Source organism: Osmerus eperlanus, chromosome 17 (assembly GCF_963692335.1).
Source record: "Osmerus eperlanus chromosome 17, fOsmEpe2.1, whole genome shotgun sequence".
Classification (NCBI taxonomy): Eukaryota; Metazoa; Chordata; class Actinopteri; order Osmeriformes; family Osmeridae; genus Osmerus; species Osmerus eperlanus.
In genome coordinates, this window is record NC_085034.1 from 8,028,114 (window position 1) to 8,055,295 (window position 27,182).

General features: G+C 51.8%; 2 protein-coding genes across 5 annotated transcripts in view; one reads left to right on the plus strand and one right to left on the minus strand.

Moving 5' to 3' along the window:
- large1 (LARGE xylosyl- and glucuronyltransferase 1) overlaps positions 1-16,307 on the plus strand; it is a 43,866-nt gene extending 27,559 nt beyond the window's left edge. For both annotated transcript variants that reach the window (XM_062482759.1, XM_062482760.1), the window contains 9 exons: positions 3,499-3,603; positions 5,036-5,148; positions 6,345-6,470; positions 6,954-7,109; positions 8,565-8,728; positions 12,262-12,540; positions 13,010-13,156; positions 13,567-13,762; positions 14,173-16,307. In XM_062482759.1, coding sequence (XP_062338743.1) covers positions 3,499-3,603; positions 5,036-5,148; positions 6,345-6,470; positions 6,954-7,109; positions 8,565-8,728; positions 12,262-12,540; positions 13,010-13,156; positions 13,567-13,762; positions 14,173-14,370 — 1,484 coding nt within the window. In that variant the 3' untranslated portion in view covers positions 14,371-16,307. The remainder of the gene's footprint in view (positions 1-3,498; positions 3,604-5,035; positions 5,149-6,344; positions 6,471-6,953; positions 7,110-8,564; positions 8,729-12,261; positions 12,541-13,009; positions 13,157-13,566; positions 13,763-14,172) is intronic.
- Positions 16,308-17,384: 1,077 nt separating this feature from the next.
- Positions 17,385-24,684, minus strand: LOC134037915 (stimulated by retinoic acid gene 8 protein-like). Of its 3 annotated transcripts, none has more exons than XM_062483483.1 (9): positions 24,586-24,684; positions 24,149-24,329; positions 23,939-24,020; positions 23,677-23,758; positions 23,246-23,413; positions 21,683-21,962; positions 20,864-20,925; positions 17,919-18,024; positions 17,385-17,797 (listed from the first exon to the last, which is right to left on the minus strand). In XM_062483483.1, exons 2-9 carry the CDS (start codon positions 24,323-24,325, stop codon positions 17,723-17,725), a joined length of 1,032 nt encoding a protein of 343 aa, XP_062339467.1. In that variant the 5' UTR covers positions 24,326-24,329; positions 24,586-24,684; the 3' UTR covers positions 17,385-17,722. The 3 variants fall into 3 exon arrangements, with proteins under 3 accessions (XP_062339467.1, XP_062339468.1, XP_062339466.1); XM_062483484.1 differs by having other exon boundaries at positions 23,945-24,020; positions 24,149-24,345; XM_062483482.1 differs by having other exon boundaries at positions 24,149-24,345.
- Positions 24,685-27,182: the final 2,498 nt, after the last annotated feature.

Sequence of the window (27,182 nt, forward strand, 5' to 3'; positions counted from 1 at the left end):
GGGCTCTCTCTGTCTCTCTCTCCCTCTGTCTCTCTCTCTCGCTCCTCCCTCTCATCTATCGCTCACCTTCTCTCTCTCTCTCTCTCTCTCTCTCTCTCTCTCTCTCTCTCTCTCTCTCTCTCTCTCCTCTCTCTCTCTCTCTCTCTCTCTCTCTCTCTCTCTCTCTCTCTCTCTGTGTGCTCAGAGCAGGCGATCCATCATTAGGCTAGCGCCGGGGTTTTTATGGAGAACGGATCTGAAAAGGTGTTAAGGCTGGCGAGTAGACAGAGAGGAAGGAGAGGAGTCTGACGAGAAAGGGGAGAGACTAGACATGCAGAAAGACAGAGACTGAGGTAAAAGACGTGAAAGAGAGAGAGAGGCTCTAGAAAGAGAGGGAGTTGGAAGAGAGAAAACGGAAGCCAGAACGAGGTCGAGAGAGAACGCTTTTGGAGAGAGAGAGAGAGAGAGAGACCTAGAAAGTGACTGCTTGCCCATGATTCGTCACTTTGAGGTCTCGGCTTTGATTCGGTTCCTCCAGTTACTCTGTGCTCTCAAGTAATAGACTGTGTCTACAAAAACCTCTCCCCGAGTGGAACACGTCCTCAGCTACCATCACCCAGCCCCCCACTTTCTCTCTCTGCCTGTCTCTTTTAGTCTCTCTCTGCCTCTCTCTTTTAGTCTCTCTCTGCCTCTTTCTTTTAGTCTCTCTCCCTTTCTCTTTTTGTCTCTCTATTTCTCTCTCTCGCTCTCTTTTCCCCCTCACGGTTCCTCTCACCTCTCTCCCTCTCACTCTCTCTAATTCTCCCCCCCCCACCCCCCCCCCCCACCCCCCGTCTGCGCTCCGCCCCCCCTCCCTGCGTTCCAATGGCGCCTCGCTCTCTCCCGTGATCGCGGCCAATAGACGCCCGAGATCTGTCTCCGGATTCCAAATGACCTCGCGTGATATAACGTTTGATATTACTACTGCCCTTTGAAAGGCATACGCACAAATGACGAAGAAAACCGACGGCAGCCGCCTAATGGTGAGTGTTATGTTACGGTAGGGCCCGGTCACGGACAGAAGCGGGTCGGTGACGACAGCCCCTTTTCGTAGCTCGCCTGCCTCTCTTGAAGCTTGCCCGTCTGATTGACGGCAAAATGGAAGATGACAGTTTTAGCAGGTGGAACCCGCCGGCGTGACCTTCACGCAGAACACTTAAGTGTATTAGCGTTCGCTAAGTGTATGAGGTGCCGTCCCACTTAGCCGGCGGATCAAAGTTTGAGCGACGGCGGCGTCGTTTTAGCGGATCACTTCGTCCTCCTTCAAGGACGTTGGGGGGCACGTGGGCAGGTGCCGCCGTTTGGTGCCCTTGACGTAAAGGAATGTTCCGGTGCCTGCGGACTGAGGGAGTGCGTGTGCGTGTGAGGCTTTGACAGTTATCGCAAAGAGGAAAAAGTTTCTTTTCAGTAGAGGAGGAGGAGGAGGAGGAGGAAGTGTTAGGTACGCAGAAGTAATTCCAGGATTCTTTGGTCACCGGCGACCCTTTGTCACCCGTGTTAGCGCCTCTTCATCACTCAGAAACGCACAGACCCAGAGACGGACTCGCTTGTCTCCCGTTCACTTTCCATCCTCCTTCCTCTCTCTCCCTCCGTCCCTCCTTCGCTCCCGCCAGCTAATTGCATTAAGATGCGATAAGTTTCCCCCTCAACTGCGTGTCTACTGGATGATGGAGTATGGATCGTAAGGATGGCCCGTCTCCAGGCAGAAGAGAGTGGGTCCTATTATGTGGGGATTTTCAATGTTTTCCACCCAAAACTGGAAACTATAAATAGCGGCCATTGACTTGAGCGCCATCGTCTCTGATTGCCGATCAATAGCCATTACATAGTACAATGCGAGCTAATTGGTTGCAAAAATGAACTGACCTGGACCAACAAAGGAAAAAAAGAAGTGAGGGGAAAAAAAGAAAGTCTGGGGGCTCAAAGTAACGATGAGTTTTTGAGTCTTAGGCGGAAGTTTCGGAGGGCTCTCGGAAGGATTTGGCCCGTTTTGGAAATGAGGCCTGTCAAAGTGACGTTTGCCCTTGTCAACAAGGCTCTTTCTTTCCCCTGTTTTGTGTGGGAGCTAAAAGTAGAGCCGCATTGATTTCCCTCCGCCTGCCTGTCATGGACGGCTCGTTTCGAAAGCAGGGCTGGACGCCGATGTTGGGGTGGGGGTGGGGACGAGTTTGAGAATGCTGGAGAGCATTCTCAAACTCGTTCGACACACCACAGTAATTCCCTACATAATGCTAGTTGTCCTCCGCTTGACTCCTTCTTTTGATTGAGGTGGAAGAAGAGCTTGATTAGCGCTAATCAAGAGACAGCCATCTCCGAGCTGGTTCCCCTTAAGGGAAGCCCTGGCCCAGCGTGTTTGGCCCTCCCTAATTGTTCCCCCTCAGTTGTCACCTTGAGAGCAGAGTGGTGGGTTCTGTTTTCCAGGGACTTAAGGGGCTGCCTGCTCTCTGCTGCTCCGTCCGACAGCCTCTCATTCATCTTCCTTACAGCCTTCATTAAAGCTCCCACCTTCACACCCCTTCCCTTACTCATACGCCCCCATCCCCTATCTTCTCCCTCTTACCCTGGGTCCTTCTAATCATCTCTCCTCCCCCTATTTCCTCACCCCCTCACCCCTATCTCCTCCTCCCCCCCGGTCTCCTCCCCCTCTCACCCCTATCTCCTCCTCGGTGACCCCTTCTCACCCCTATCTCCGGGGACTCCCTCCTGTCCTCCGCCCCTTCGCCCCTGTTGGGCCATTTCCCTCTCCTCCACCTATCCCTCAGTCCGGAATCTCTCGCGCAGAACCTCCGAGGAAGAAAACGCCCCACTCGTGACCCCTTCCTCAATCTCTCCCTCTCTTTTATGTGGGCCGTTTTCTATCCCTGAAAACCCTCACCCTCCATTCTCTCACCCCCTCCCCCCCCCCTCTCTCTCTCTTCTCACTTTTGTCTGCCCGTGAACAGCTCTGATTCCGGGGGAGTCTACTTACACAAAAGCCTCATTGAGTGTTCATTTTGCACCATTTTGCCCGAATTTGTAGCTTGCCGCCAGTGTGAAGGCAGTGGTTAAACCTCGCCGGCTCTTCGGAAGTGCATCTCGGCTTGTGTTTGATTCATGAATAAAACCGGCTTTATTAAGAGGCATTAAGCCTCAATTCCCCACAGCGTGGTGAACTCTTTGCCCTAGAAACGTCTGATGATGAGCTTATTCCACCTCGGCGTGCACACTGGAGCTGTGTGTGTGTGTGTGCATGTTTGTGTTTGTGTGCGCATATGCGTGCGTGCGTGGTTGTAGGTTGGAGACACAGATTAAGAACTGGCAACACTTCTCTCTTTACTGCTATGGCCTTATGATTCAGCATTCTGTGTACAGATGTCTGCTCTTTCCACACACGCAGGAACTCCTTGAATCTCCATCCTCCGTCCAATGTCCTTTCCTCTCCACCACTGGCCCACAAAGAGAGGACCTGACCCAAGCGTGTGTCTTGCGTTCCGTCCTCAGGTCAGCAGGTTTTGGGCCTGGTGGAGAACCAGAGCGACTGGTACCTGGGGAACCTGTGGAAGAACCACCGTCCCTGGCCGGCACTGGGAAGAGGCTTCAACACAGGTCAGTCGTCGTCCTTCCAATACCATAGTTGTTGTTTCATAGGGTTGCCACGAGCCTCCAAAGACAGGGAAATGGATCCCTCACCAGATTTCCTTACTCTACGATGCACTAGGGGTTTCCAGCACCACACACACACACACACACAAACCGTAGCCAACACAAGAATGTCTACTGTCTCCCTATTGGTTCAGAAATACTACTGTGTCTACCTGCGAGTCAGACAGTAATTGGTGTTGTGTGTTTTCTGAAACGTGGCGGGGCGACGTTCAGTGTTGCTCTGCCATGGTAACCGGGGGGAAACTTGTGTTGTTGTTTACAACAGAGTGGGTCTCTCTCTCTCTCTGTTCACGGTTTAACGGCGAGGCACGGCGAGGCGTGCCGAGCGCGTGAGCACGTGGGCGTACTTTCACATCGGAGGCAGGGGGGGGGGGGGGTTCTGTGGAGGCGGCGATGAAATATGCAGGAGCCTCACAATAAACCCAGAGAGGCTCGAGACAATCTAATAGTCTATTGTTGTGTTCTTTCTCTTCAAACAAAAGCGTGCACATTTCCTGGCCAAAGCCATGGTGAACTAATGATGGTAAAATTGATTCGATTCTGTTCTTTTTCCTATCTTGATTTCTACTTTTTTCTTCCGCATCAGATCGAGCTAGTCTCTTCCACAGGGAAGCTCAACGGGAGAATTCACTTTTTGGCTTTCGGTGTAATATAAGTTTGTTCGTCTGTTTCCTCAACTTCCTGGATATGCGTGCGTCTCCACAGGAAACAGCGAATTTCAAAGATGGGCTGACCTCAGTTCCCTCAGCCACCTGTGCGAAAGCTTTATTGCAAACACAAATTGCATACTGCAGCTATTTATACGCAGAGCAAATCAAAGAGAGAGAGATGGAGCGAAAGAGAGATAGAAAGAGCCTGCATTCAGCACTTAACTTTGCTTTTCCGGCTGTGGCCAGGGCAACAGATGGTGAACAGCGGGGATCCAGAGATGTGTTTGTTTGTTCCAATCCAAGAAATGATTCTCTCTCTCTCTTTGTCTCTCTGTCTGTCTCCCCGAAACAATTTGGGCCCCTCCTTTCATTGGTGCCAGCCAGGAGCTTTTGATTTGCAGGAAAAATCGAGTCGAACTGGAGCCTTGGAAGAACAGATCGGAAGGTGTCCATATATCATTTAGTTTCTGGAATAAACTTTTTGTGTACGTCTTCTGAATTCTGAAGTTCCCTATGTTTGGTGTTGAGCACAGGACACCAACTGGGATGATAGCATCGGGTATAGACAGGTCCCGTCTGGATAGGAATCTTTAAGATGACCGACTGGAATCCCGTTACAGTAGATTATATCTCTGAGCTCCAGAAATGTCTGTTCTGGTCTCTTTTTGCCAGATAATAATCACTGTTCACAAAGTCACCGTTTGGATGTGTGTGTGTGTGTGTAGGGGTGATTCTGCTGCTCCTGGACCGCCTGAGGAAGCTGAGATGGGAGCAGATGTGGAGACTGACGGCAGAGAGGGAGCTGATGAGCATGTTGTCCACCTCACTGGCTGATCAGGTTAGACGCGCGCACACACTCAACCATACACCCACACACACGCACCGTCAACCACACGTGCATGCATACGCACTCGAGCATAAACGCACACACTCTCTCTCTCATCCATACACATACGTGTACGTCAGCGTGTTCATACAGACGCACCTTGTACCAAACACGCGTAAACATATGCACACGTCCACACCACTAACAGGCCATGAACAGACCGGCCGGACGGACACCTCCATGAAGCGGATTCCATTTTTACTGCTCCGTATCCATCCTGTGATGATTAAACTGCCGAGTTATCTTCTCATTTATTCCAAGTGCGGCGTAACCATCGCCCAAAACGAGGGGCACGCTGACGGGATTTTAATTAAACGCTGAGCGAAGAAAAAGTCTCGTAAATGGGATGCCGTTTGGGGGGGTGGAGGAAGAGCGAAAAAAAGAAAAAAAAAATGAAAGCCAGCCAGACAGCCAGCCTCCGGAAGCGTTTTACCATTCCATCCTCCTTCCCGCTGGGTTCAGGCCACCAATCAGCTGTCAGGACCTCTTTATCTCGGCGTTCATTAGAGGGATATGGGTTTTTTATGTTTCCCTTTAGGAGAGCAAATCCTGCGAGTGTCTCGTACTCTCTCTCTCTCTCTCTCTCTCTCTCTCTCTCTCTCTCTCTCTCTCTCTCTCTCTCTCTCTCTCTCCGACGCAGTAAGAGAGTCCTCGCTCAAACTCACATGAAATGTGGTCCCCCTCTTCAGCCCGTGGCTTGTGTTATTCCAGTAATGATCTTGCTTTTAACACTTGGAATGCATCACCGCAGATGTACTTACAGGAAGAAGAAAAGAAAAAAAAGCCTGTTCGAGGAATTCAAGAGAAAATGACACACAAGCGATTCTCCGGGAAGGGGGGAGGGGGACGTGGGGTGGTGTCAGGTCACTTTCCAGTAGTGCTGGAACTTGAAGAGTACAGCCCATGCAGAGCCCCCCAAGTTTTGGGCGAGTTCTGGCTTTGTACACGCTGAACACCGGGGGTGAAATGTATCACACGGTGTTGTGTTGATGGTTCTGTGTACGAGGGGCTTTCTAAAAAGTCCAGTCCAGGCCTGGAGAGCTGGCCTGGGCCTGTGACTGATGTCATCTGAAGTAAGACCGTGGTGTGATGCTCTCTCTCTGTGTCTCTCTGTCTGTCTGTCTGTCTGTCTGTCTGTCTGTCTGTAGGACATCTTCAACGCTGTGATCAAACAGAACCCCTTCCTGGTGCACCAGCTGCCCTGCTTCTGGAACGTCCAGCTGTCGGACCACACCCGCTCCGAGAAGTGCTACAAAGACGTGTCCGACCTCAAGGTGAGCTCCCGCACCCTCTGCCGCCCACCCGCCGGCCCCGTGGCAGCAGCGGAAGCTTCCGACCCCTCCAGGTGCGTGTGCGCCGGGGGGGTGACGGCAGAGTCAGGGCAGCGTTGAGCCTCCGGCTCCTGCCTGCTGTCCCTGCTGCTGCTCTCTGGAGCTCTGCTGGCGCGTCGACTCTCTGGCCTCATGCTCACCACTCGCACACCTGTGTGGACTGTGGAGTTGGCTTAACGACTTCCCCTGACTCGCTCGCTCTTTATCGGTGTTTAATGAGCTACTCTGTCTGGCTTTCACTCCCTCCCTCTCTCTCTCTCTCTCTATTCTTCTATTCCCCTGTTCTTGTCTTCCGTCGTCTCACTTTCCCCAACCGGTCTGCCTCATTCTTTGTCTCCTAACTTTCTCTCTCTTTCTCCCCTCCCTCCCTCCTCCCTCCCTCCCTCCCTCCTCCTCCTCCTCCTCCTCCTCCTCCCCCTCCTCCAGGTGATCCACTGGAACTCCCCTAAGAAGCTGCGGGTGAAGAACAAGCACGTGGAGTTCTTCCGGAACCTCTACCTGACCTTCCTGGAGTACGACGGCAACCTCCTCCGCCGGGAGCTGTTCGGCTGCCCCAGCGAGACGGACCACAACAGCGAGAACGTAGGTTGGAGCCCAATTTACCTCCCCCGTGTGGAACCTGTGTTAGGGCCTGAGGCGGGCGGCAGCTGTCCATGGTGCTGAACCTGCCGAGTGTTAGCGCAGTGCCGGGCCGGGGTCGCTGTCCGCGGTGCTGAACGGTGTGGGGAACAGCGGGCTGCTGCGGGGGTGGCGGCGTCACAGCAGCACGGAGGGAAGCAGAGCCCGTTTCCCCTCACTCCAAGCTCCTCCTCCGCCGCCACAGCTGAACCACGGTCACGCGCGCGCGCGCCACACACGCTGCCTCGTCGCCGTGGTTACCAGCGAACGATCAGGAACAGGCCGGGGTTCCTACCAATCACAGCGCGCCGTGGGGGTGTGGGTGGGAGGGGGTGTCTACATAACAAGTCGTCTCTTTTTCCTCTCGGGGCACGCAGGCGGGCAGCCGCAACACGCAGAGCCAGACAGAGATCACGAAGCAGACAGGCAGCAGCGAGGCGAGAGGGGGTGAGGGGGGGGATTTTGGGGGGTTTACCTTTCTATCCAAGACATGGCTACTCACATGTACCCGTTAAGACCTCGGCGCCCCAAATGTGGCCGCCCCCCCCCCCCCCCCCCCCCGCCCGTTGTCGTCTTCTGAAATCGTTGGCTGAAGAGGTGTGAAGGCGGGCAGTGCTCTGGTGCCCTTGGTTTCTTCTCGTCATAGTTTTCCGTCACCGCTGTGTGTGCCAAACCCTTTTGTTTTGGCCACCTATCAGCTGAATGTGTCCTGAACTCCCCCCTCCCCCCCGGAGAAAAAAAAAAAGAGTTTGCTCATCTTTTCCCCCTTTCTCTCTCTCTCACAGAGTTGGAGCGGTGATTTAAAGCCCATTAAAGAGCTGATTAGTCTAATGAAGTCCCTCAGGGATTGGCTGTAGCAGCAGTGGCAGCAACAACACTGCAGACTGAGGTCCTCCAGGAGGAATGGGGCCACCGCAGTTCACTCCCTCTCTAAACTCATCACTCTGCTGGAGTTAGTGGAACGATCCTCCGGAGACTTCCGTCGCAGCATGGACAGTCTCCTCTCTCGACCTCTTCATCTCTCTCTACTCTCGCTCTCCCTCTTTATCTCTCTCCACTTTCGCGCTCTCTCCCCCCCCCCCCCCCCCTCGCCTTTCTCTCTTACTCTCCCTCGCTCTCCTCTCTTTCTTTCCTCTCTGTTTCTCTCTCCCTCTCCATCTCTCTCAGACTCTCAGCACACAGATTCCCAGAAGACCTGCGTACGTGTATCGTCAGTCGGACTTGTTGTTTGGGAGAGCGACCGTGGTGAAAACGAGCGGGGGTGGAACAGGGCGGTGACCGCGTGAACAGCGAAGGGGTTCGCGTTCCTCGTCGCTCCTTCGGCCGCAAACGGCCTAAAACGCGCAAACCCCCCCCCCCCCCCCCCCCCCCCGTGGAGCGCGTTTGTGTGACCGGGGCCGTCTTGTCTGTTCCGCGCAGCTCCAGAAGACCCTGTCGGAGCTGGACGAGGACGACCCGTGCTACGAGTTCCGGCGGGAGCGCTTCACCGTGCACCGCACGCACCTCTACTTCCTCCACTACGAGTATGAGCCCAGCGCCGACCACACCGACGTCACGCTGGTGGCCCAGCTGTCCATGGACAGGTAGGAGACCGGACACCCCCCTCTGTTTACACAGCTGACCCTGCTCGAAGCTCGAAGCTGACTTGTTCACAGGTGTGTTCGTGACGGTTCGTGTGCGTGTGTCATATAGACGTGTTGTCGTGTGTGCGCGTGTGTGATTTTATTCCGCCGAGAAAAAAAGCCAAACCCTAAAGGGAAGTCAACCGTGACCGCCTGAAGCAAAACGTTTTTATTTCTCTGGTTTTCGAATTGCAGTTTTTTTTTTTTATTTTTTTTTTTTCTGTGATGTCCGAGTGGAAAACAAGATCGAATTCGCAAACAAACACCCAGACACGCACACCGACACACACTAACACGCGCACACACAAACACGCCCACTAACAGGCCAGATGTGGGGTCTGCTGCATATCCATCTCCAGTAGCCGCACCTGTGAGATCCAGACGGACAGGCCGGGGGAGGGATGCATCGGAGGGGGGAGACCGTAGCTCACCTGTCACGCCGGGGTTGGAGGGGGGAGACCGTAGCTCACCTGTCACGCCGGGGTTGGAGGGGGGAGACCGTAGCTCACCTGTCACGCCGGGGTTGCGCCGCCCGACGTCTCTCTTTGTTCCCTGCGGAAATGCCTCATCCAGTTCAAGTGCAAAACGATTAGATATGAACTTGCTTATGCTTACATCCAGTCAGCTGGGCTGCCCGTGCAGCTTGAAACCTTCTCCTTAACCCTCGTGCTGCCTTCGGGTCACATGACCCAAAGGTTCATAACAAACCATCGTTGTGTTTACCCAATTTTACCCAATACAAAAACAGATACAAATGATTTTCTTTTAACCCTCGCAATGTGGGGGGTCTGAGACAGCCCGACGGTTAAAAGAAAATGCTTCACTTTGTTTTTGTATGCGGTAAAGTTATCGCAATACGACGGTGGGTCACAATGACTGATGGGTCAGAATGACCCGAAGATAAGGTTAAAAGAAAATTATTTTTATTTGTTTTTGTATTGGGTAAAATTGGGTAAACACAACGATGGTTCGTTATGAACCTTTGGGGTCATGTGACCGGAAGGCAGCACAAGGGTTAAGATGTCTTCAAATAAGGTGTTGCTGACTGAAATGAGGTCACTTGATAAGCCATTTATGTTAGAAACGACTCCAGGTCATGATGATCCCACTCAGACTGTTTGCAGTGTGTGTATGACTGACTCACTCTGGCATCAACAATAGAATTCATGTTATACAAGATCTCCCGTTGTGCTAATTGTATTAGACCTAATGTTTTCCACAAATTCCTGACCTCTGTTTGACTGATTCTTTCTTCCCTAAGGGGCCGTAACAACCCCATTATCAGTGTCTTACACAAATAAAAGCTGTTTTTCCATGTGAAACCTTCACTTTTACATATTGTACTACTAGGCATGCACATTTTCACCGCGACCTCAACCAACACAGGTCGGGACAGGAAAACGGCCGCACACCGGGGGTGACGCCACCCGCCGACAAACAGAGACGGTCTGAAACACAGAAGCACACCTCGCAGTCGCATCTGATAAGCCGAACGAGAGAGAGCTTTCCGGAGGATTTTAAGCACCCCACTGTTGTCAGTCAGATACGGTTAGATTTAATAAAGATCATTACGTTTTCCTTGGCGTGGAACACAACATCCTCGAAATTTACCACGGAAATCTCCTCTTTGTGATTTATATGCAAATGTTTTATTTGTTTTTCGTTTTTTTGGGGGCTGTTCTGTTTTCATAGGGAGCGTTCAAAGTGAGCATCGTAATTGTAAACACATTTCCCCAACGAAGGCCAGACGGCAGGGAATATACTTCTTATCAGAATTTGGAGGCGAGCCTTGTCTCTCCTAGGGTTGTTTAACCGTCATGTTTATCAGGTTCTCTCTCCTCTCTCTCTCTCGGACTCCCATCGCTCACTTTTTCAGTTTTAGTCGAGTGACTCAGAGTTAATACCACCGTGTTGTTTGAATTGGACCGCATCGACGTCATTCGAAGTAAAAAAAAGGTACTGTCCTCCAAGACTCCAAGAAAATATCAGGAAAGAGGTTTAAAAGTCACGAGCGAGACGCAACTTTTCTTTTTCTCGACCTCTCTTTTTTATTTTCTCTCATCTCCGAGGCTCCCTCTGATACGCTGCGTACAGACCAGCCTTGCGATGCGTTCGCCCGCGGCTGACCAAGCCCAGTTTCCCTCAGTCGGGCCCCGAGGGTCCCCAGATATCGATGTTTGCCTGGAGTTGTCTCCGAGCCCTCGGACCAGCCCTGCTCGTCTCTCATCTGGCAGCTTAGCATGCGCCCAGGCCACAGCTGGGAGGGACTGAGAGCAAGGGTCGTTCAGAAATCACAAGCGTCGTCGACACACAAGCATACACACTAGGAACAGCATGACTCCCTCCACACAGAAGCGGCATGCACGCACACAAACACACGCACACACACCGGCATGTAAATAAAGTAGCCTTTTGTCGTTCCTGTAGAGAACACCTCATGCGCTCCCCACAAACGAGAGCCAAGGCTCCTCGCTGCGTCCGAAATGTCACCGGATCGGCTGAAACTCCTGCAGAGTCCGGCATCGATCTCACATCGGAGCGCGGCCGGCTACAACGCGGCTTATTGGCAAGTCCGTAGAATTCATCAAATCGAGCCGCTAAAAGTGGATCAGCGCGGAAGGGGGACTGGATGAGCTCTGATGAGAGGGCGGCGGGGGGGGGGGGGGGGGAGCGCCCGTTTCATTCAGCTTCTGCGTTTTGTTGTGGGAAACGCAGCGCTCGGCGCTCCACAGTAAAGAGGGCGTGGGCGAGTGAGGGACGGGGCTCCTGTTAGGGCCGTGCGATACTACAACATTTGGCTTCGATCCGGTACCAAGTAAATACCAGGGCCAGTATTGCCGATACCGATACTTTTTACGTAGAAAAGCAGCTTATCTACTTTCGTGTCATGATCATAATAAAACACAGGACTGAGAGTTTTGTCCAAAATACGGTTAGTATAGTGTGCTGCTGAGTCGTGTTACTGCACTACACGCCGGCAACACCTCCCAGCATGGCGGGGTAGGAGGGGGAGGTGGGGGAGGGGCTTGAGCGAAGTGAGAGGAGCGCTGTTTGCACAACCGCTAATGACGGAAGGGGAGTTGTGTACCGAATGTGACGAAGACGCCAATCGGACGTCATCGATCTCGTCGCGCGAGTATCGATCGATACCGACAGCAACGTTGGTATCGACACTATCGACACTTTCGATGGATCCGCCCACCCCTAAGCTCCTGTAGCCACCATGCAGGGGCCGTGTGCAGAGGGGCCCCGGCAGTGAGGGCAGCCCCTTCCTCAATCCTCCTCCTCCCTCTCCACCTCTCTCCCCCGTTGGCCCCCTCCTTCGATGTCCCTCTTCCTCCACCCTTTCTCCTCTCTTCATACCATCCCCTTCCTCCCTCCATCCCTCCCTCTCTTCCACCCTCCCCCCAACCCTCTCCTTCTCTCACTTCCTTTCTCTCTTCCTCCACTCTAACACCAACCCCTCCTCCCCCTCTCCCCCCCCCCCCCTCCAGGCTCCAGATGCTGGAGGCCATCTGCAAGCACTGGGAGGGCCCCATCAGCCTGGCCCTCTACCTGTCGGACGCCGAGGCGCAGCAGTTCCTGCGCTACGCCCAGGGCTCCGAGGTGCTGATGGGCCGCGGCAACGTGGGCTACCACGTCGTCTACAAGGAGGGCCAGTTCTACCCCGTCAACCTGCTGAGGAACGTGGCCATGCGCCACGTCAACACGCCCTACATGTTCCTGTCCGACATCGACTTCCTGCCCATGTACGGCCTCTACGAGTACCTCAGGTGAGCGGGAGGACCGGAGAGAGGGGGGCGGGGGGGGAGGTTGGCCTCCACCACATTAGAATGACCGAGGCCTTTTTTTTTTATGCCCAAGCTGAGGTCAAGTGTTGGTACAGTACAGCCACAAGCTCACAGGGATGTGTTTTTAAGAAAGAGCAGAGGGGAACAGCTTCTTTATAACGGCCTCCCTCTCGATGGCCCTGCTGAAATGAAGTACTGTAGAAGTATATATCTTCCACCTCCAAGGATAGGGTTAGCCTGACCCTGCTCATTCTCACATTCCCTGACCTTCTCAAAGCGACGTGAGCCCCATCTCGATCATTTACTTTTACGATAACATTCGATGCATTTTCTATGTGGGGCGTCCGCCTCGACTGAAGTGATCGTCGCTAAGCCTAACCCAGGCTCAACAGGTGCAAAGCACAGCTTCTCTGATAGGTTCCCCCCCCCCGAACCCCCCGTGTCTCTGCAGGAAGTCGGTGGTGCAGCTGGACATGGGCAACACCAAGAAGGCCCTGGTGGTGCCGGCCTTCGAGACGCTGCGCTACCGCCTGTCCTACCCCAAGTCTAAAGCGGAGCTGCTCACCCAGCTGGACATGGGCACGCTCTTCACCTTCAGGTAAAGCCTCGCCCGCCTCGCCTGCCTACACTCACCCCTCGCTTCTGTCGTTTTGCGTTGGGAGACGCCGTCGCTGCGCTCGTTGCGTTCCGGAACGCCGTCCGTTGGTTTCACGGGAAGGCCAAACGCATTCGAGCAGTTTAGTATGACATCACCTGATGCCCTTACTGAAGTATATGCACTGTATGGGTGGGTGGTGGCGGATAAGTGTCTCGTTAAATGAATACATGTAAACCGATGTGCTCATGGATTACTGTTAAAACAGTCAGAGTAAATACCAAAACAAGTTCAAAAGCAGTTTGTCAAATAAGCATAATCTGCCCCTGGTATCTTCTGGACTCAATGGCCAACCTAATCCTCTCTCCCTCTCTCTGTCTCTCCCTCTCTCTCTCTCCCTCTCTCTCTCTCAGGTATCACGTGTGGACCAAGGGCCACGCCCCCACCAACTTTGCCAAGTGGCGGACGGCCACCACCCCGTACAGGGTGCAGTGGGAGGCCGACTTCGAGCCCTACGTCATGGTGCGCAGGGACAGCCCCGAGTACGACCGCAGGTTCGTGGGCTTCGGCTGGAACAAGGTGGCCCACATCATGGAGCTGGACGCTCAGGTACTCTACACACACACACACACGTACGTACGTACGTGTGGGGCAATACATCTCTCCCCATCTATAATTGACCCATCCTCATTAACTTTTCATACATACATGTATATATGGTGATGAGATGGCTTTGATCTGAATTTAAAGGAAATAATGATCTCATTTTTCCAATTATCCATTTAGTATGTATTGACCCGACTATAATTCAGTCTCAATAACACAGTCAGAAAGTTAGAAAACAGTATGGTCCACTGCTTCAGTATTGATTAGTCTGAACTAGCTGCATAATCTAAACGATGGAGAAAGGCGTCAAGAGTGCAAGTGGAGGAAACGAGGGACGTGAGGGAAAGGACGCGGGCGGGGGGGGGGTCAGGTAGCAGGAACGTAAAGCCGTGCGTGTCTCGTCCCCCCCGCAGGAGTACGAGTTCGTGGTCCTGCCCAACGCCTACATGATCCACATGCCCCACGCGCCCAGCTTCGACATCACCAAGTTCCGCTCCAACAAGCAGTACCGCGTCTGCCTCAAGACCCTCAAGGAGGAGTTCCAGCAGAACATGTCCCGGCGCTACGGCTTCGCCGCGCTCAAATACATGACGGCGGAAAACAACAGCTAGCCACCACTGCAAACCCTCTCTCCCCCCGACTAGGAAGGGAGCGGGGGGTGGGGGGGAGAGAGGGGGGCTCCGTGCGGGGGAGCCTCTTGGAGCTTTCAGACTTCCACCGGAGACCGGAGGCATGGCGCCCTGGCTCTGCAAGTGACCTCTGACCCTTCGAGAGGGAACCGTGAGGTCACCGCGCCTAAACTTTTGTCTCACCCGATGGGAGTGAAGTGCAATCCAGGACTTTTTTTGTTGTTGTTCATTTTCTTCATCCCCCCCTCCTCCCTCCCCCCTGGGTAGAGAAAGCCTGGTTCGAAGCGTTGACACGGTGGACTGGTTTCCTCGTGTGAGCGGTCTAGCTCGGTTACAGGTTGTTCCTGGCGTGGAGCGACTCCGCAGCAGAGGAGGAGCAGCTCATCGCACAGACGGGGGAGGAAACCGGACGCCGCCGCAGGCGAACGGAGAGTGACGGACAGGCTAGCGTTAGCCTCGGAAAGCAGACATGAGTTGCCTTGCCATATCAGAGACTAAGTGTCAACTGCTGTGTGCCGGGCTATGTAATGTGTGTGTGTGTGCGCGCGATTGCCTCCAGGACAATGCTTAGCAAAAAGCGTGGGGAGACTTGAGCGTAAAGCTTTGGAGTATAGCTGGCTCACATTTGTGTCCACACGTTGGCGAATCAGAACGTCTTTCTTTCTTTCTTTTTCGTTGTCGTGCCAATATGAAATAGCAATGATTTGACTGACGGCACACCCCCAGAATCACTCTCAAGGGAATGCAAACACTGTACGCAGGGGCTGCGGGATAAAGGCGAGGCGGCGTACGTCTGGGCACATTGCGAAGAGGTCTTTCCCATGACATATCCAGCGATACGCGGTCGGCCATCTTTTATTGTGACATTTGTTTTAATCTCTCGATATCGATCAAAACAAATCTTCCAACTCGCGTTACGGGGATAGCGCCGTACAAGGACTCCGGTAGGTCATCCTAACAATTGCTATTCGAGGTGTCGGGTATCAGCTACACTGGAATGATTGGTGTGTGTGTGTTTTGGCGCCGTAGCGTCAGAAGAGCCTGCTGTAGGCTATGTAAAGGTCAGGGTGTGTGTGTGTGTCAGTGGTTAGGTGTGTGTACCCCGCATGAAAGGTTCATGAAGTGGAATATTGACAGGTACAGCACACACCATACACTGCTCAGAGGACCGTGTTCAATCTTGCCAATTTCATGCCGTCAGGGTCTAGAACCTTCTCTTCTCTCAGAACCGACGAGGACGCAATCGAACGCTCTCCGAACCGTCACACCCATGGTTTTGTTTGCTCATCGATATCAACGTGTTTATTTTTATTTTTTTTATTATTATTGTGACCTGAATCAGTGTTAGCTATCAAGTATGTGTTTACAGTCCTGGGGGCAGCAACACTGAACTGCCTCCTCTCACGAGGCGAAGCGGTGCCAGATGACTATCAGAGTCTCAAGGACTCCAGGACAGCGTTTCAAATGTACAACGACCACCAGTGCGACCCGGAGATCCACACGACAGACGGGAGGTTTACGTGTGTGCGCGCGTAAGTCTCCGTCCAGGTTCATGGTGGCGTCGCCAGTACCGTCCGGGGGGAGGGGAGGGAGGGGGTGGTATCTGGAACAGCAGCAGGGCTGGTCCTGGGAGGGGTGGTGTACTGGTCGGGCCGACCACCTCGGTTGGGCCTTCACGACTCACAACCACGCAAGGGCTTGCTGCAGTACAACGTGTGTGTGTGTGTTTGTACCGGGGGGGGGGGGGAGTGTATGTATGTGTGTGTCATAGTGGAGATGGTTATTGGCTCTGTGTGTGCGCGTTTGTGTGTGTGTAGCTTTGCAGGCGGTGCACTGCAGGGGAGTAACCGGAGGTGTGTAACTAGGACAGTGCCGACAGACATGCTGCTACCTAAATAAAAAGCGTATGAGCGAGACGAGAGGGTCTACGTGGTGTTTCTGTTCTCGCCCGTCGGCGCCGCGTGCACCGCACGGCGCCGCCACGGACCCGCGGGGCTGTCCCTTTAAAATGTCGAGAACGAGTTGGAGAAACCTTCACGTCGAGCCGGAACGGACAGCTGGTGATTGCTGTCGTGGCAAAAAAAAAAAACCCAACCACGACGACAAATCGTGGCATCACTTCAGAGCGGTAGGTAATTGTGTACACGGTATTTTTTTCCCCATGTTGTTTGCCTCCTCCTCACCCCCTCCCGCTCTAACACACAGTAATGCTTTCTGGAAAGTGACAAAATGGCCGACGTCTTCATGAAATGATTCATCTCCTCCCCTGCGTCCGCGCTGCGTCCACGCGGTCCCACCGGCAGACAGACATCCTTTTACTCCTTTTCAATAAACATCCCAGGACAACCCGGTTCCTCTCATCTGAAGCATTAGCGGATGTTTTGAAAGCCGTCCGCCCTTTTCTTTCAGTTCAAAAAGTAATGCAGGGGATTTGGCCAGGGATCCTTCAAGAATTCAGGCCATTTGAGAAGTGTTGCATTGATGTCTATAGTACCAGACTGGAAGAGGCTGGCCGTGCTGATAGCATTAGCACCTAATGTTGCCTGGCCTCCCCAGGTCAAGCCCCACAAGGTGTACCAGAGGAGCACACAGCCACACACACACACAGGGAACGTGGCTATACGACACGAGAGTGCATGCAGAACTAGCTCCGTCACTGGGTTATTCATGAAAACATCTTCAGCCCGACCTGTCTGGAGAACCGTGGCGGCCCTGCGGTCGACGGAGGCCGAGAGAGAGGATCGACACAGACGTGTTGACGGGAAGGGGGGGGGGGGGGACTTGGGATCTTTGTTCATGGAAGCCGTTGAGTGTCACGCCAGCTTTCTGGTGTGCAGTGGGGGGGGGGGGGGGGCGTCCTCTCATTCTGTCAGTCAGAGCGCAGCTTCTGTTAAACACGGTCATTAAAGATTCACGGTGATGTGTTGATGTCGTGTCACACCGAGATGATAACTCGAAACAGAAATAGAAACATGTCAACTTGGTAGTCAAACAGCTGCCAACATTATATTTATATAAAATTGAAATGATGAAGAGGAGTAAAAAGAAAAAAAAACATCTAATAGAATATCTTTCTCGCTGGTATAACTTGTAAACAAATCCAATAAAACATTTTTACATTCAAGAGACACAAATACCGAACAAATTTGATGCAGTTCTCTTTTTTGGTACATCAAACAGGCACTGCAAACAAATGCCACAAACAATTCTACAAAGGCTCCACTGTAATTTGTGATGTGTTTATCTTTTTCTGAACACAATAAAAAATGAATTAGTCATCAAACATGTACTGGAAAGAGAAAAAGAAAATGTTGTTTTTGTCCGTGTGTCTTCTTCACATGTCCTCGCTGTCAAACGACTCTGAACACCTGAGCTGAAGCTCATCATAGTTATCAGTGACACTCAGGTTCTGGAGAGAGAGCGAGAGGGAGAGAGAGAGAGAGAGAGAGGGAGAGAGAGAGTTTTACCAGCACAGGCTCTCCCGAGACCTAAACCTGCGCTTCCTGTGACATCACACCTCCAGTCCTCACCTGGGGGGTTTCCTGCTTCTGGGGCGTCTGGGTTTTGACGAGGCCCATGACCACCTCTCGGAGCTTCTCTAGGTCACCACTCTGACGGGAGTCGTCTGCCTCATAACTAGAGGAAAAAAAGGGGGGGGGGGGGTTGGTTAGCAAACTGAGGGGGGCAGGTGGTGTCTTAAAGAAAGAGTCTTCAACGCCAGCTACAAAGAGCAGCCTTGGGTGTCTACGTGCAGAGGGAAGCATCCCACGTGTGTGTGTATGTGTGTGTGTGTGTGTGTGTGAGAGACAGAGAGAAGAGAGGGACCCGTCTGAAAGCAAAAGAGGGAGAAGGTGTCAGCAGATAAGGAATAGCTGTGTATGTGAGAAAGAGAAACTGAGGCAATTTAGGTATGTGTGTGGGTTTGGGGGGGGGGGAGAGCGTGATAGGCGGTTAGTGATGCGGCGCCCCCCCCCCCCTCTCTCCCGTTGTTTGTTTCCTTATCAGGGGCCGGGGTGAGCTGTGGGGTTATTACCCTGTTTTAATAACGGTGGGGGTGGGGGGGCGCCGCAAGGATACTCTGGCTCTGTCCTGCTTTTCCAGATCGGGAGAGGAAGGAGGGAGGGAGAGAGAGGGAGGGGGGGTTGAAGGATGATGGTGGTGGTGGTGGGGGGGGGGGGTGACGGAAGGAGGGCTGGAGGGATGGAGAGGGGAAAGGAGGTTCTCTCCATGGACCGAATCAATGCTGCATTATAATATGCAGGAGGGAGGGTCTTCACAGCCCTGCACATCGATCAAACGCCGGTGTCGGTGGTTTGCTGTGAGTGTGTGAGCGTGCGCTTGAAGTCCGGTCAAGGCCCGGTCCACCAGTGTTGGTCAGAGAAACCCAATTAAAAGTGAATTCTTAATGGCCCAGACCTGGGGGGGTGGTGTGCATGGGGGTCGCCATGGCTGCGCTCCCCTCTCGACTGATCGTCGACCTGCTCTGTTCTCGACCGCGCGGTCACCGCTTGAATACATCACACACTGGGGTGGCTGCTCCCAGAGAAGGACCAAGTTCTAAAGCAAATGTGCCAATTAGCGTTGAACTTTCACCCCTCCCTTGTGACCGGACTACCAAAAAATAAAAAAAATAAAAAATAAACGAAGGAGCGAGCAAAGGGGGATGTGAGGAGATGGGAGGACTAAATGCTTTTGGCATTTAACGAAGAGCGCCCGCGACTTGTTTTCTGTACGTTGCCTTGGCGATAGCCAAAACGTGTAATTACGAGAGAGTGCGGCCGGGTTGGGGGGGGGGGGGGATAATGCATGGCACTGTTAGAAGCGTTGTCCGGGGGACAAAGTGCTTCTCCGTGACGTGGGATGGAACAGTGTCATGTTTAATGTGTTGTACTAAAAAAGCTCTTTCAGTTCTACACCCCTGCCTCCCAGCCTTTTACCCCCAGCGAGGGCTAAACAACACCGACTAATTGGACTTTGGGAGTGGACGCTTCTAGAAAGTGGTCATCTTATGGGGGGGGGGGGGTACATTCCAGGCGTGCGGACGTTAGCATACATGAATGTGTGGGGGTTTTGTCATGTGTTCACATGTGTGTGCCCACACGGGCGCTCTCCAGGTTGACTGGAAGGTGAAAGTGTCTCTGTTGAGTGTGTGGAAGTGAACAAGTGGCGTGCGCGCGCGTGTCTTTAAGATGTTTGCTTTGGTGTGGACGTCTTTCTACGGTTTGGGAGTGTGTGCATGTGAGGGCGTCAAGGGTGTGATTGTGCGTGTGTGAGGGTGTCTTATGGTTTGTGTGTGAGGGGGTCTAGGGTGTGAGTGTGTGTGCGTGTGTGTGACAGTGTGCCGTGTTACGTTCTGCTATGTGCACTGCTTCTGTCCTGGAGGGGCTGCCTGCAGCCTGTGATTGATTGCTTCAATCGGGACGCTTCAGACACTCTCGATTAGGATGCTACGTGAGGAGACTGTTCCAGACCCCTCCCCCCCCCCACACACACACACACACCCCCCCCCATGGTGTGTGTGTGAACGTGTCTGTGGTGGGGAGTGGGGGCTTACACGCCTGTGCACCCCTACCTGCCCGTGCTGTGACTGTAAACATTCCTTCACCTGAGGGAGTCCAGGGGAGCCTGTCTCTCTGTCGTCACCACCTCCCCCAATCCCCACCCCCCCAACCCTTTCAGTCAACTCCACACCCCTCATCTCTCCCTCTCCTGGTCAACTCCACACCCCTCATCTCTCTCCCTCTCCTGGTCAACTCCACACCCCTCATCTCTCTCCCTCTCCTGGTCAACTCCACACCCCTCATCTCTCTCCCTCTCCTGGTCAACTCCACACCCCTCATCTCTCTCCCTCTCCTGGTCAACTCCACACCCCTCATCTCTCTCCCTCTCCTGGTCAACTCCACACCCCTCATCTCTCTCCATCTCCTGGTCAACTCCACACCCTTCATCTCTGCCACCCCAGTCTCTCCCTCTCTTAGTCTCTTAGTTCCTCCCTCCTACCCCCCCCCAACGCCCACCCCCCCGTGACAGTGAGTGACTGGGACCTCAGCCATTCTTATTAACCCCCAGTCTATCACGTCATGGTAATTAGCCAGGGGCCGGGGGGGGGGGAGGAAGAGTCGTCTAATGTGCCGCCTGACTGACGGTGCCCCAGGAGGGAGGTGGGGCGTGTGGGCCAGAACAGAAACACTCCACAGCCCCTTTGCCCTTCATCCGCCTGACTCCCAACATGCATTATGAAAAAGACTGCCCGGGGTGCTCTCTAATTCCTATTAAGGCACAGGCCCGAAACACAGTCCAAGAGAGCGAAGGATTTTTAATTCGGGGGGGACTGGGGACAAAACTTTGGCCGCTGGTTGGTGGTTTCCAAGCCCCCGCTACACTTTGTGTAGTTCCGTTTACTGTTGGGTTTGAGGGGCCGTAGACTTGGTGACAGATACGACTGCTGCGTGGCGTGGTTGTGTGGACACCTCACCTGTCTTTGGCAGCGGAGTCCATCTCCTTCTTCATCACGTCGCAGGCGTCCTGGAGCAGGTCCTGCCGTCGAGACAGGAAGACCAACACGGGTGTCAGTAAGCCCAAACAGGAAGTCTCCCGCTTGTGCCCTCGCTCCTCCGATAGCTGCGTCGTAAAGATGCCACGCCCCAGCGTGAGTCCGCCACATTGATTCATCCCCCGTAAAGGACGCAAAACATGAGTCGGGCTCATGCAATATTCAACCCTAAAAACCCTCTACAGTATGAAGCCTATATGAAATATGGACGCAGCTCCTACTATGTCCGCGTATCGCCGACGACTAACGGGGGTCCCTCTCGCGCGTGGCGGAGCGTTTCCAGCCGCCTGGATGCTGGGAGGGTGTTTACAAGCCCAGCAGCTGTGCCTCTGTTCCAGACGCAGCCCGTATTACGACGAGGGGGGGAGGGGAGACCGCGTCACTTCCCCTGACCGAGAGGCTGCTCTCTGCATTGCCACGGTGAGACAGCGAGGGCGCTGCGGGGGGGGGGGGGGGGGGGCGTCGGAGGAGCCGTGGAAGAGAGTGGATGACGAGAGCTGCGGGATGACTTTACCTTACTAATGGCCCCCGCAAAAGCGACTGAAGAAGAACAATTGATGAAAACCGCAAGGCAACCGTCATTGACGTGACAGGTATCATTCATCCCTGTTGACTGCCGAACAGACAACCGTTGACTGCCGAACCGACATTCCGAACATACTGGGTTGATTTTCAACAACCGCTAATAGACGGCGCTCCCCGGGTAAATCATCTCTACGCCGACGAATGGCGAGCTTTTACCTCTTCGTACGTGGACGTGGAGGAGGCAGTGGCTCCCTGGCTGTCGGCCTGGGAGGTCTGGAGGTGGGGCTCCGACCCGGGGGGCCTGTCTGAGAGCCCTCCCCAGGACGGAGGGCCCTGCTGGGGGGCAAAGCTCTGGTAGGCGGCCCTGCGCTCCGGGGACATGCTGTCCCACAGGCCGGAGATGGCGTCTGACACCACGGGCAGGCCGGTCTGGCCAGGCCCCAGCACCCCACAGTAGACCAGCTTCTCCACCGTCTGCCTGTAGAACAGCATGTACCTATGGAGGAGAGGAGGACCAGTTCCAACATGTTTAGAAATCTAGGTCGATACTCTACAGAGGACCAGTTCCAACATGTTTAGAAAGCTAGGTCGATACTCTACAGAGGACCAGTTCCAACATGTTTAGAAAGCTAGGTCGATACTCTACAGAGGACCAGTTCCAACATGTTTAGGAAGCTATGTAGACACTCTACACAGGACCAGTTCCAACATGTTTAGAAAGCTAGGTAGACACTACACAGGACCAGTTCCAACATGTTTAGAAAGCTAGGTAGACACTACACAGGACCAGTTCCAACATGTTTAGAAAGCTAGGTAGACACTCTACACAGGACCAGTTCCAACATGTTTAGAAAGCTAGGTAGACACTCTACACAGGACCAGTTCCAACATGTTTAGGAAGCTAGGTAGACACTACACAGGACCAGTTCCAACATGTTTAGGAAGCTATGTAGACACTCTACACAGGACCAGTTCCAACATGTTTAGAAAGCTAGGTAGACACTACACAGGACCAGTTCCAACATGTTTAGAAAGCTAGGTAGACACTACACAGGACCAGTTCCAACATGTTTAGAAAGCTAGGTAGACACTCTACAGAGGAAAAAAAATTGAAAGCTAGGTAGATACTGCACGGTGATATGAGAGCTGTGAGACTTTCAGTTGATCTGTTGATAATCTCTTCTGCAGTTCAAATTTAGAGTTTCATTTCACGCTAGTGAGGGCCACACAATATTTCCTGCTTTGTGAGGGAGGATGTCGGCTATCGCAACCTTCCATCGTGAATGAACTGATCTAATCGAATCCCTAAATCACTCTCCATAGAGAGAGAGAGAGAGAGAGAGAGAGGGGGGGGGGGGGAGAGACAGAAGACTGTGGGTGGTTGGAGAGATATAAGAGTTTGTCTTGGCCCCAGAGATAACAAGCAGGACAGGTGTTCATGGTCCCGGGCCCTGAGCTGCAGTTACTCACCACTGATCCAACAGCGTAAAGACCTCAGCAGCTAGCACTGATCCAACAGCAGCTATCTGGTGTGGATACAGCTACTATCAACAGCAAATGTGCAACTAGGAGCTTTGGTTAAATGCCAATGAAGCTCTGTGCTTTACAACCGAGTCAACTCAGTAAATCAACTGTGCTTGACTCGGCTTGCTGCTGGTTAGAACAGTAACTGTGATCGGCCAAGCCCAGGGTATGTCATGCTCTACTCCATGCTCCAAGTCCAGTCCGATGTGTAAGCCCCCCCTGTCTGTGACGCAGAGACTGCCTCGAGGCACCCACCCTTCAAACTCCAGAATGTTGGGGGCAGAGCTGACGGATGACTGTGAGGGGACAGACTCATCCATGACCTCCTCCAACACCACCTCCTCCTCACTGCTCTCTTCCGCCCCCTCTTCCTCTTCATCAGGCCCTGGCCATCTATAGCCCTTCCTTCTGGAGCGATAGGAACTGTCGAAAGGAAACGGGGAGTTAAGCACGTTCCGTTTTTATCCTGACCCGGTATATTGCTCAGGGTATGCTCTCACCACATGTTTACTTTCAAATACACGGATTCGTATATAAATCGACTTTGTTCCTTGTAAACTAATCCAGCTCTGCATTTGGCAGCCTAGCTTGCCTCGCTGTTCACGTTCTATTCAGAGACATGGGTAGCTGCTGCCCTCAAGTGGCCGTTAATCAGACTTACAGAGATAGGCTACAGCCAACTATACCTGCGGTTAGGGTATACATTGCGGTATTCCTCTCGTACTTCTTCCAAACTGCGTGGGCCATCTTCGTTACCGAGGTAAATTCCTTGCGAGTGGCCGTAAAAATAAAAACAATTGAATAAACAAATGTGTGACTGTTGGGATAGCACATATATTATGGGTTGGGTATACCTCAGTAGTAGAGTATTTGGCTGCAGCTAGCGTTTGCTAAATAAAGGCATTATTATTACATGTTGTATATACTAATATGTGTACAGTAACTGACCCTCACCCTTCAACATCAGCAGTCTGCTGAGGTAGCTCTCCTGCTCACGGAGAAACCCCTTAGCATGGTCCAAGATCTTCCACTGATGCAATTACATCGCAGGGAATTGATTTAGTTTAATATTGAGATGTTTTCTGTGACAGCAGGTAACATTCTATACAAGCATTAAAATCCGCCTGAGTATGACTCAAGGGTCTGTGCATACAGTACCTTGGCAGGAGTTTTGTTGGAAGTTGGACAGACGACAGTTTTTAGTGTCTCGAACAGGCTGGCTAGGGTGGCTCTATGGCGGGCTTGGAGAGCTCTTCTCCTCTGCTTCTGGTGCTCCTCTGGGTCTCTCTTCCTCCCGCCACCGGCATGAGTCTCTCCGCCTCTGCTGCTTGACATGGTGCTGGTTCACAAGACAACTGCCGCCAAGTCAATTATTATTTGTTGTTAGGTAGGATAACTGTCTTGATCTAGAGTGGACGAATTAAACATGCCCAATATACATTTTCAAACCTAAATTAATAACAAAGATTGATAATGGATGCAATTTCATAGCAGATGTTAATATGCTCCCTTTCTCCCTAAAATAATATAGCTAGCTAGTTATCTAACCAGCATAAATCATGCAGCCAGCTAGCTCATGTTCAAAATCTACCCACTGAAAAGTTCGAGGTGATTTCTTGCTTGCTAGGAACTTCAAACTATTTTAAGCGTGGAGCTTCGACCCTTTCCCCACTATTTGCCCACGTGAAATACAAAGAGAGATCAAGATGGTCCTACTTTCCTTTTTGTGATATTATAAAAATGTCGCCCCCTAGTGGCAGTAACATAATTATAATGTTTTTGGAAGGAAAAAAACGAAACCAGATTAGATTTCTTTGATTTAGTTTATTCCATAACTCTTATGATATTCAGAAGATATCAACAATTTAACAAATAAGATTTTGTTAAAAACACAATGTAACATTTAAAGGGATGAGGTTTAACATGTGAAACACTTAAACCAGTTACATACAGAGAACATCATAAATTTGGCTTCAGACCAATTTGGCAGCTTTGTTTTGGGAAACATTGTCAACAAAGGTACTTCATGGAGGGAGGCAGCTCCACAGAAACGATTCACACTCACAGGCAGCATACTCCATTGACGACTCACAGGGCCAGGGGAAACTACGTCAGTGGCTGTTAGCATACACAGCATGTCTCTGGGCGGAGATGAACGAAGGACAGGACTCATTTGAAACCAGAAGCTTTGTTAACAGTTGCACCCACTTCTGCCAACCTTTCAAAAGCAGGCCTTTCTCTAAAACTAATATCAGTACCTTCCGGAACGGTAAGGGTCACCAGCACACTGACGTCTTTGTGCTTTTGTCAGACTTCATGGGAATAAACGAAGGCGCTAACCATGTAAACACTGCAGTGCGCGTGGCTGATTTAATCAAGCTCCTAGTGTGCTATTGATGGACTGTTGTCGGCGTCAGAAGTACAGCACAGCTGTGTACATGAATGATACACACTGTGAAGTAGGGAGAGATTCGTGTCGGGTATTTTGATGGGTTGAAAATAGTAAGGAATAAGGCTGGATATCTCCAGTCTGCACAGTACAAGGATATCAGCTTAAAGGATCCAGGTTTCACAATTCACAAATGGCAGAAATTGGGTCAAAACAATAAACAGTCTTCAACTTGGTAACCCTCCAGTCGACAAAACACACACACACTCGCACACACGCATTCATGCCACATAATTCCTTGATATGCAGGAAGAAATACAAAATAACTTGACGTTCGGCAAGAAGAACAGGCCACACGAAGGTAGAGAATGGCTAACTACTTCAGACTTCAGGCCCCTATGCAGAAACCAAAATATCTCTCAAGTGCACTGCCTGTTTTTGGTGACTTTTACAAGAAGTGTGCCACACACTGCCTTACACAATATTATGAATGACAGAAAATTGTTCATGCCAGTCTTTATTTATGGGAATGTTGTTGTGTTTCCTGATAAAGTCCTAACACCACTTGTAAGGTATTATTTGAGATAGGCTATGGCTTTTGCCCTGATTGGGTTAAGAGGGGGCCAGTCTGTGGGGAAAAAATAACTAGCACCCCATTTTTGTTTTTTAATAGCAGGTGTCCCCTCCCCCTTGTTAACTAGGTATAGAGTATCTTTTCATCCTTCGGTCAGAGTACATGGATCAGTATAGAAAAATATATAAATCAGGACAAAAATGCATTACAAAAATAAATTAAATGAGCAAAGTCATCCAAAGTCTACTTCCACATGACAACTTCACACAAATATGGACTGATATTGCACATATAGGGATTTCTTCCAATATGAAGTAAATCACTAACACAAGTTGTAGAAAAAAAAAACACAAGCTAGGACTCCAAAATGATCAAAGGTTGCATGCCCTGTCTGAGTTTATTTAGTTTCATTTTTTTTTTCCAGAGAGAACGCAGCTTGTTCCCCAGTCACACAGCATCAGTCGGCCAGTGTCAAATCGTACCATCCATGTGTCACTTCCTGTTGCAGAGTTTCACCACGCCCCCCACAAAAACAATAAAAAGCTGCTTGTTCAAGAAAGAATATGTCACTGGTGAAGTTGGTTAAAGGCACAGGTTTCCAAAAGGGTAGTAGTTGGATTTCTGTGGGTCTTCCCGTAGCTGAAGGAAGGTGGTGTTGTCGTCAAGTCCTGGTCTGGTGGCTGGGTGGGGAGGGTGGGGTTCGGGCTGTCCTGGCGTGTGTGGTGGGTGGTGTGGGGTCTCTGGGCTGCCTCTCTGTAGGGGGGGGGGGGCATTCAAGCAGGACAAAAAAGAAAGGGAGTAGAAGAAGTTCCATGTTATTTTATTATTCATCAGGTTTATCGCTTTTGCAGTTTCACCTTGAAAGTCTTGTACTTCGTTTTTCTCATAGCCTGGTGAAAAATGTAAATATTTCAAATATACACAGACAATACAGTTTATACACACTGTATATCTAGCCGTGACAGACACCCTGCTATTGCTTATAACAATCCATCAATCCATGATAATTAACACATACTGATTGAAATTGCAGCAGGTCAATATTATCAATGTTCCCATTAGCCCTGGGACAGATTATTGGTTGTTGCAGAGAGGGGGGGGGAGAAGGCAGACGGCTCTGGTTGTCTCTCACATTGTTACCACACTATTTTCCGGGACGTTCTTTCGAGAGATTAGACAGTCTGTTCACTGTAGCAGTGACGTATGCGGTCTTCAGTACTCCCATTGAA